Source organism: Petaurus breviceps, unplaced genomic scaffold, assembly GCF_028583685.1.
Source record: "Petaurus breviceps papuanus isolate PSGF00001 unplaced genomic scaffold, PetGlider_PUasm1.0 118, whole genome shotgun sequence".
In the NCBI taxonomy this organism is placed as follows: Eukaryota; Metazoa; Chordata; class Mammalia; order Diprotodontia; family Petauridae; genus Petaurus; species Petaurus breviceps.
Window position 1 is genome coordinate 5,050,082 of NW_027185616.1, and position 10,465 is coordinate 5,060,546.

The following is a 10,465-nucleotide window of genomic DNA, read 5'->3' on the forward strand; positions in this document are numbered from 1 at the left end:
GTTATTTCCAGTATAAATGTATTGATAGATCAGCATTATGGGCAGTCCAGCTGCATACCCTAGTTTAAACCAGGTGTTGATAATCATTGTGTCAGGGACCCTTTTAACAATCTGATGAAATCTGTGGACTCCCTTTCTCACAGTAATATTTTTAAATGCATAAGGAAATCACTTACATTGGAATAAAGATGTAATGTTTGTGGATGCCCTGAAATCAGTCTCAGGTGAAAAACCAATCATTGGTCTAGGCAGTCATTATTCTTTATCCACTTGATTTTTCCTATGTGGATAGTTAAATTGAAACATTTTAAATGATTATGGATCTCATTTAGGAAACTCTTGTTTGAGGGTTTAACTCAGCAAAACATCATCCTCAAGCAGGAACAGAGGACCTTGCCATGTATAGGAATCCCTCTTCAATTTGTACCCTGACCTGAATGGCTTCCAACAGTGTTTACAGACTAAAAACTGCATGATTCTTAGCACTCTTTGACTACACTTTTTCTTCACTCTTCCATTATCACTGTAGAAATAGAGAGTCTGACTTGATAAGGCTAATGGCTGTTTTTGTTTATTTTTGTTTCATGAGTTGCCATTACCTTCTAAGGAAGCAAGCAAAGTTTTTGATTTAATATTGAATGACCGTATTATTTAATATTACTATGACCATAATAGTTTTAGGTCAGTTTTTTAAATAAGATGTATTTCCTCTGAGACTCAAAGACATTGTGCACAAATACTCTATAAAGTAGGGGGTGGTTATAAAGCAGTTCCATGGAACTGGAAGGGAATTCTATTCGAGCAACCTTCAGTAAACCCCTACTAGGTGCTGGAGATACAAGGACCTTACATTTTACTTGGGCAGTACATCCTATACACAAGTAAATACAAATTACATGTGAAACAATACAAAGTCATTTCAAAAAAGATTTCCTGATATCCTGGGGGGATCAGAGGTGCCTTCGAATCAGAGATTGAAGCTGAGGGAGTATATTCCTGGATGAGGGGTAAGGGACATAAACATCATGCTGCCCAGTGCTTTCAGTTTACAGATGAGGAAAGTGAAAAGTAAAGCTCCTAATCCTGTCTCATGTAAATAGTAAGTAGGAGAGCTGGAATTTGAATTTGGATCCATTACTATTTCCCTACATCCCATGGTGTCAGACTCACAAAGAAATAAGGCCACTAAAATGCCCTGTAGGCATATTGACTTAGAGCCATATATTAACATTATGTTCTGTTGTATTTTTATTTTGTTAAATATTTCCTAGTTACATTTTAATCTGGTCCACATTTTATAGATGAGGCCATGGTGGCAGACACAGGACTCCTACCCATCTTCATGTGCCAAGGCCATTCATCTTGTGGTGGGCACAGAATAGGAGGATTATTCAAAGGTTACTGTGGACAAACTTTACTGAAAGTCATATTTGCTATTTGAAAACAAGTTTGTGAAACAAAACTCACATTGTAGCTGATTAAAAATTAGGTCAGCAAGCAGCTGCCCAGCACTTGGTGCATTTACTTTCTCAGGTGTTCCCCAAGAACAGCTGTAAAGATGAAGGCATTGAGCGGCCCCCACGGCACTAATGACACCACCCACTGCTCTGTATGCTCCAGCTCTCACAGTTCAGTGAGGAGGGGAAAGCATGAATTGTTCAACTTTCCTGTAATCGGTTTGTTGAAATAATTCAGTCAACTCTTAGTTATCACCAAGTATCTATGTACTTCTAAACCATCTGCTGCACTGTGGATACAAATATTCTTCAGTATTGTGAGCTAAATGAGAACTAGTATATAATAAAAAGCTGAAACAGGAATCAAAAGATCTGTGACTTTCCTAGTTCTACCACTAAACACAGCCTGACTTTGATGCTCATGTTGAGTGAATGATCTCGGACAAGTCATTTCCTCTTCCAGGATCCATTTCCTCCTCTAAAAAATGAGGGTATTTCTAGATGGTATCTAAATTGCCTTAGAGTTTTGACATTCTATAGTCATCTTCCTCATGAACACAATGATGTGTAGTTCATCTTTTATTATAATCAGCATCATAATGGTACTCTATATGCAAACATTGGAAGAAAAACAAAATCCAAGAACTCATTTCTTCAATACCCCCAACCCTCACCAAATAGCAAATATTGAGTTCTCCCTATCCTCAGGGCTAATTACTCTAGGCTTTTAAATATTAATAAGCTGATTTCACTGATAGATTATTGCTAGGCCAAACATATCAGATTCGCTTCAGGGTAATATAACCTCTTCTCTTCATCCTCTCCTTATTCTCTATTCTTTTTTTTTAATTATCTAAGAGGCAAGTATTTCTAAGTTAAATCTATCCTTCCTACTACCCCCCCCCCACAGAGCAAATTTAAAAACAAAACAATGAAAACAAATCCTTTTATACATATTTAGTCCAGCAAAACATTCCCACACTAGTCACATCTAAAACTCTCTTTCTGCATAAGTTCATCCCTTCTCCATCAGGAGGTGATGATATTTCATCTTCATTCTTTTGGACTCAAAGTTTATCATTGCACTGATCAGTTCTAAAGTCTTTGTGTTTTATCATTGAGTAAACTATTCTACTGTTTTTACTCATTTTGCTTTGCATCAGTTCATAAAGGTCTTCCCAAGTGTCCTCTGACATGGTTCATTTCATCATTTCTTAGGGCACAATAATATTCAATTACATTCACATACCTTTGCTCAGTAGCCTCTCAGATTTCTTTGAAGGTGTGTTTGTATCTTTGTGACTTTCTTTTACCAAAAAATGCCTTCAGCCTGTAGCGGCAACCACACTGACATACCCAGGATGACTGCTAGCACAGGTTTTTAGATTTGCTTTACTAGGAAAGATACCTGTTTAAGGGGTCAACGATATCTCTTTTAATTACATTCATTAATTCAGGGGGAAAGTCAGCACCCTGAACTTCAGAGATAATACAGAAAAGATACAAGCAGAGAAATAAAGATCAACAAACAGGACTTGTAACCATCTGAGAAATTAGCACATATCCACAGACAGATCCAATGTTGGACCAAGGTGCAGTGAATAGAGCACCTGCCCTGGAGTCAGGAGAATCTGACTTCAAATCCAGCCTCAGCCACTTAATATGTACTAGCAGTGTGACCTTGGGCAAGTCACTTAATCCCAATTGCCCTACCTTCCCCCCTCCAAAGGAAAAAAAAAGAAAGGTGTGAAAGCCTTCCAGCTAGCTTCCCTTAATAGGCTTCACGTGAGGTCTATTACTGGCAGGGAAGATCTTAAATCCCATTAATATTACACACTCCACCTCTGCCAGTAAGGGTAAGTGATAGCTGTTGGGCAGCAGATCCCAGGTTAGATACATCTCTTGCTCTTCAGGCCTCATTCTTTTGGAAACGGTCCATCTTACCCATCCTCGGTCCTCAAACCCTGGCTCTTTTCTAGCATGCAAGAAGAATACCACCACAGGAAGGAAAATCCAATTGTTTTTGCAGAAAGCAAAGGAGGATAAAAAATTTCAAGTCCCCTCCTTGAAAAGGAAAGCTAAGAACCATTGAGGTTCTGTTGTTTTGTTATGCAAATGCTGCGTTTAAGCCCTGAGAATGGGGTAGAGGTATTGACAAATAATGGTACCATCTTTCCAGAACAGATGCTTTTAGGGGTGCTTTGGCCCTGCCATGTCACAGGTTTTCCTTCTCTCTCCCTCTCTGTCTCGCTCTCTCTCTCTGTCTCTGTCTCTCTCTCTCTCCATTCCCCCCCCCCCCCCCCCTCTCCCTTTTCCCCCCCCCCCCCCCCCCCCCCCCCCCCCCCTCCCCTCCCCTCCACACCACCCCCCCCCCCCCATCCACGCTTCTCCCTTGTCCCCTCCTCACCCCCTCTCCCTCTCCTCAAGTATACCATAGAATGAATAACAGTAAAACTACCCTGCTTTTCACAAGTGTTAAAGTCCTGTGTCTGTGTAGGTACATAACATATACAAACGGTGGTTTTTTCATAGCAGGAAAACATGATCAGAGCTCTTACCTTCTTAGTCCTCTTCCTAATTGGTCCATGCAGATGCCTTCACTTGTCTATGGTACTTTCACTGGTGAATACAAGTTGTCTTTACCCCAAGGACAAAGATGATGTGTGTACAGTCTTTCAGCTTAAGAAATTATGTTGGAGGGACGGCTAGGTGCCACAGTGAATAGAGCACTGGCCCTGGAGTCAGGAGGACCTGAGTTCAAATTCGGCCTCAGTCACTTGACACAGTTACTAGCCATGTGACTTTGGGCGATTCACTTAACCCCAGTTGCCCTCCAAAAAGAAAAAAAAAGAAATTATGTTGGAAAAGAAGTTCTGAAAAAGGCACAGACCAAATTATGTTTCTATCATGTGAAATTAAATCTATGCTTTAAAAAGACTATAATCTTGTTGAATTTAATATAGGCTTTTTAAAGTTTTTTAATAAAAAACTAATAGAAGTCCATAGTTTCATTTACAGTTCAGTTTTTTGTGATTGCTACGTGAAATGTTCATGTTTATTAATTATTACATTCATAATAAAAAAGAAATTTTTTTTAAGTTATGTTGGTAAAATGATGGATTTTATTCAATTTAACAAACTTCTCCAGAAGGGTCCCTGACTTATTTACAAAAACAGCTTGTCTTTGACAGGTGTTAATTTCCATGGACAGCATAGCAGATTATTGTTCTTTTAGGTGCTTCTTATCTACCAACCCATTCCTACATGGGGGGGATTGCTATGAAAGGCTGCTGTCCAGAAGTGGAATCTGAAATCAGCAGCTATTCCACAGCGCTTAGAAGAATATAACCATTCATAAAACTCAGTTCTTAAAATTCTTATCATTATACAGGTCAGACTAAACCATTGGCAGCCATTTTGAAAAATTGAATTAGATATGGAAAAGCTCCAATGAGGCTTCACTGTATAATTTATTTATTCACCTTGAGTTCTAGTGATGTAATTCATTAGGAATTAGATGAGTATAATCTCAGGAGTCCCCTCCAAATTTGTGAATCTTAAAAACTTCAGATTTAGCTGTAATTCGTGAAGTGATATAACATTGTAGAAGTAGACTGTTATTATAAATATGAGAATAAAATTTTAACTTCAAGTGTCAGTCCTTTGAAAATGCCAAATCTGCCTATATATTAATTTTTTTCCTGTTTGTTTTTATTGCATCTTCCACAATTTTCTTTTGACTGCAGTTATTTATAATGCTGTTAATGTCACTTTTGTTAAAAGCTAGCTGACATTTTTCAGAGTTTTCAGTGTGACATTGAGTTTTCCAAGAAAAAGAACTTTGGTAAAAAAAAAAATTTAACTACATTAATGGATGATAAATAATGTTTTAGTCTTGGGAGGAAATTACTTTCCCTTTCTGGGACTTTTCTGCATTATAAGGAGACAGATAAGACAGATAATTTCTAAGGGCCCTTGCGCAGCTCTAAGTTTCTATGTTTAATACCTAATCACAGTTTTGTGGAAAGAAGGAAAGGAACTAATAAACTAGTGTGCACAATATAAGCATATTTCCTTTATAAATATAATTACTTGTTCCAAGTTTACTTATGGTTCAGAGAAAAAGTTTTATCTTTTTTTTTTTTCCAGCTCAGGTAATATAACCATACAAGTTGTGTTGTTTCTTGGTTATTTAAGGCCTTTTTTATTTTTTAAAGGATTATTGACTTGCCAGTGTGTTTCTCCTGTCTCTGTTAATTAAGGTTGAAGTCTTTGATTTCTCTGGGAACTTTTACCTCAAACGTAACACCGTCATATGCTAAAAAGAGGTAATGGTAACAACTCAAACCTATTTATGTCTTTTCTGTGTTCATAGGGTGGAAATGACTATGAAATCTACACAGATTCCCGAACAGTAGGCTATTCAGTGACCAGCCCGGAGGACACACAAAAAATTTGTGAGGAGCTTTTCTTGTAGTCTTTTATTTCCTGACCTTAAGACTGAAAGAAAAGAATTCATCTTAAAACTAGAGAAGATAACAGTCCTCTGAAGACGGATGCATCACTATTTACACTGAAGAAATCCTCCCCTGCACACCTCTAATTCAGACCTTTACTGGGGCCTTGTAGCACGTATTGAATTGTTGTGAGCAGTGGTCAGAAAAGAAAGAGAACCTTATCTCCACTCCTAAATTTGTTAGATCCCATCACTCATCTTTTTATCTGGAGAAATCAAGGAAAAAAAGAGTTCTGAGACGTGAGTCCTGAGGCAACAGGTGACCCAAAGGAACATCTAAGAGAATATTTTCCCATTTTTCAGGCAAAACTAAGATGCCTAATTGTGGTACACATTTGTCTCTTTGGAGAACTTCTTATAATGGAAAAGGAAAGGTGACAGTTTAGCTACAAGGTACAAATTGACCTAACAGGGATCTTGTGACAGAAGGGTTTTATCCCTTCCCAGATTTAAAGTTGTACATGTAATTGAACCTCCGAAACAGGAGCATAGGACAGGAGACTGTTTGCTAATGTTTCTTACATGAAAAATTGTGCAGTTCAAAACTTATATCCACCACTCACTAAACAGAAGCTGCTCCTGCTGACTTTGCCAAAACTCCATTGGGAGACTGACATACCTGTGACCAAGGTTTTATTCAGGTTGAATGACTCTTGTCCTCTTCTTAACCCCCAATCCTTTCTGTGAAGCTGATTTCATATGACTAGCTAGACAAATAGCCAGATGATATCCAGTAGAAAACCTGTCCCTCAGCCCGGCACTGCTGGAAACTCTGGAAGTGACTTCTATTTGAATAGCACAGCTAGTGGGCCTGCTGTATAACAAATCTGTCATTCACTGCCTTTGGTGGAAGAGAATGGAAAATGTCTAGTTAGCAAGTGGTAGCTGAGGCCAGAGTAACCTTCTTCTAGGAGCCTGCCCTCACAGAAGCCTCAGTTCACAAAATCTGAGCTGATATCTTGAACATCTCAAAACAAAACGGTTCTAGAACTCTCCCCAGTCTTTAAGAACCATGTTATTTTTGGTTAAGCTGGCTAAGAAATGCTGTAAGTTAGTTACCTACCTCCTACCTGCTGCAAAAGTAACGTTTAAAAAAAAAAACCTAACTGACCAGTTAGCAAGGGGAAGTTTCTCATTTTCGCTGCCATTATTTATTGATGAAAAATGCCATCTACTATTGATAAACCCTCACATAACTGAATGCTTGAACACCTGTGGTTTCACTTTTGACTAAATGCTTCAGGACTTATTTCTTTGAATCTTTGATGAAAAATGGGACAAAATCAGAATCTCCTTTATCCATATTATAACATACTACTGGAGAATAACAGTTTCCCAAGAAAAATACTGATCTTTCCAATGAGACTGTTAAAATGCCCTTTTTTTTTTAATCTTTAAAAAAACCTCAGACACTCCCTCTCTTTGCTGCTGACAGAGTTGAAGGCTAGGTAACCATAACAGCAGCACTAGCACCTGCAGCTAGGTCTTTACTGCCAGGACTTTGTACCAATTAGTCTTCCTATTGACTACCTTCCTCTCCAGTGCCAACATTGGTAAAACTAATTAATACTGATGTGGCCCGTAGCATGTGAGCAAGTACAAGGAAAGAGAAGGGAGACTGCCCTGCCTAGCCCCTTCTCCCAAGTTAGACTGGGTCTGCTACTTGCTACGGCACTCCTAGGCACAGGTCTGGTGAAAAGATTGGGGGTGGGACTCATGAATGTTCTTTGCTCCCACCCACCCACTCAAAGTGTTGCAAGAGGCATTTCTGATTAGTAACATTCAGAAAATGTGACCAATGAAAGATTTGTTTTCTTTAACACTGCAAATGATATAATGATGTACTAAAATATTTCAAAATCAATAAAATTTTACAGTTTTTAGAAAAGAACCGGTTTTGACATTATTCATCTTAGCTCAGGAGTTACGGTTTGCAAGTGTGTCATGCAATTAGAAAGGAAGTCATTTGATTGCTTGGGTTCTACACATGAGACTAAATGCACCTCCCAACCCCATTTGGTGTTTGGTTGAACTGAAAGAAGAATGTAGCCCTTATGTTTTAAAAGCAGTAATTTTCTTTGCTTTCCTCCATTTTTATTACTTTATAAACAGTAGTTAAACTTCACCTCTATCTTAGGACTTGTCAGCACGGGATAGACCAGGACCCACATTTGTTTCTACCATAACTTTTGACTCCTGCCTATATGTCAGATTTTATCAGTCTTTCATTCCCAAATATTAAACACCAAATGGAAGTAAAATTTCCCTTATATTTTGGTTAGACAACAGTTCTTATGACCTAGGTTTAGACTAAATTCTAGGATAACACCTTATATTCATAGAGTCATTTAATATTAGAGCTGGAAAAGACCTTGCCAAGATTAACATTTAGGTCTCCTCAGTGACTCCTCAGCTCTTCTCAGCACAGTAAACTATTTCTAACTATGGTTATCAAGGGAATTTTTCAAAGCATAATGAAAATAAACTTTAATTTATCCCAAATTATCCAAGTAAACACCTTTCTACTTTCCTCCTAAGATAAACATTTTAATACAAAAAAACCCAAAGAATTATTTCTAACACCTCAAACCCAAACAAAAACTAACTGTGAATCAGACTGTTCCCCTAGATATGCCCAGCCCTTTATGATATACTCTCATCCAATCTTCTTTACCTGGGACACTGATGTCTTTTTGTGGGGCATGGCTCACTTGCAGAAGCAGCTAGCACATGACAAACATCAATAGTCCCTTAGGAAAAATTATACCAGGTGAAGCAAACCATGTAAAGGACAGCACCTGCCTCGGGCATTTTCTCCAAACGGCCATTCTTTGAAGAATTGAGGAAAGTATTTCTAAACCTTAAAACTGCCTTGCTTTCTGTAGGAAAAGGATATGGTGTAGTAAGGATAGCACTGCCTTTGGAGACATGGGTTCAGATTCCATACTTAATACCTCAGTGACTTTGGTCAAGTCAATGTCTCATGGCCTCATTTTCCAGATTTGGTAAAGGAAACAGTTGATGCCAGCTCTAAGTCTATTTATGACTACCCATGAAATTGGTAAGTAGTAGTGTGTAGGCTCAATTCCTAACCTATAAAAACATCTTAGAAGCACAGTAGGCACATGAATGGCAGACAAAGCCTGAAAAACACAAGAGCCTCTTGGACTTTGCTAGACCTTGGACAAAATAACTTCTGGGTGTATTTCCATTTGAAATACATCTTTTGTATGCATCTTGAGACACCGACAGGGTTCAAATCCCTGGTTGGCCTCTCTTAACTTTAATTAGGCTATCAAACAAACAGTACTCCTAAGACCACAGCAAACTGTTTTAAGGGATCTGAGCCTCAGTGTCTATCTGTAAAGTGAGAGGGTTGGTGATCTCTAAGTCCTATCACCCTGGGGAAAAGAATCAGGGATTGGGGAAGAATGTAACCCCTTTGACCCAGAACGCTAGCATGTACCTTCCAAAGCAGAGAGTAAAAGTTACAAATAAAGAGTGTATGAACCTGGGATCTGAAGTGAAGACAATATGTTTGCACAGTGCTTTACAGTTTACAAAGTGTTTACATTCATCAGTCTTCCCATCAGCCCTTTGGTAGCTATTATACTCATTTCCCAAGTAAGGTAACAGACTCAGGAAAGTGGCCCAGATACACGCAACACACGCAACTTCTCTATTCAACCACACCCCAAGACCAGTGATGTAGAGATGTAGAATGGGAAGGAACTATGCAGTGCAACTACTGCAACCACATCTACCCCCTTTTAATATTTATATATATAAAATATTATATATATATAAAATATTATATATATAAAATATTATATATATATAAAATATTATATATATATATATATAAAATCAGGAAAGCCAAGGTCAATTAGAAGAGACAGCTGGAATTTGAACTCAAGTCTTGGACTCCAATCCTATACTCTTTCTGCCCTACCACCCATTAGCACTTCAGTGACTTAAATCTATGTTCACTCCATCTACCAAGGTAAATAAACCATTCTGTGCCTTAGGTGCCAATCTCCATAAGCTTCCAGGATCTAAAAGTTCTTTACCCGATGGTCAACATTTTGGTAATGATCCTCTGAGCACAGCCAGTCACACCAGACACAATCTGTCATGCTCTAGTATGTCCCATAATCTAGTCATACTAATAAATGTCTGCTGATGACACACCCTTTGTCTGGTGCTGAGGACAAACCCTTTGTCTGGTACAGTGGAAAGAAGCTAGATTTAAACTCAAGGATCTGGGTTATTTGAGGAAGGGGTTGGACCAGATCAGAAGTGTCAAAATATCAGCCTGCTAAACTAGATTAAAATGTAACTGGGAAATGTTTAATCAATTAAAAATACAATGCAACACAGTGTTAATTTATGATTTTCTAAGTCAACATGTGCAGTCAGTGAAGTTCTGTTTCAAGGGACTAGAAGATATCTAAGTTTCCTTCCAGCTCTAAATTTCCAATCCTATGACTAG

At 38.3% G+C, this 10,465-nt stretch overlaps 1 protein-coding gene across 2 annotated transcripts in view; it reads left to right on the forward strand.

Annotated features, from left to right (window-relative positions):
• PMM2 (phosphomannomutase 2) overlaps window positions 1-7,864 on the forward strand; it is a 30,641-nt gene extending 22,777 nt beyond the window's left edge. For both annotated transcript variants that reach the window (XM_069085532.1, XM_069085551.1), the window contains exon 8: window positions 5,833-7,864. In XM_069085532.1, coding sequence (XP_068941633.1) covers window positions 5,833-5,934 — 102 coding nt within the window. In that variant the 3' untranslated portion in view covers window positions 5,935-7,864. The remainder of the gene's footprint in view (window positions 1-5,832) is intronic.
• Window positions 7,865-10,465: the final 2,601 nt, after the last annotated feature.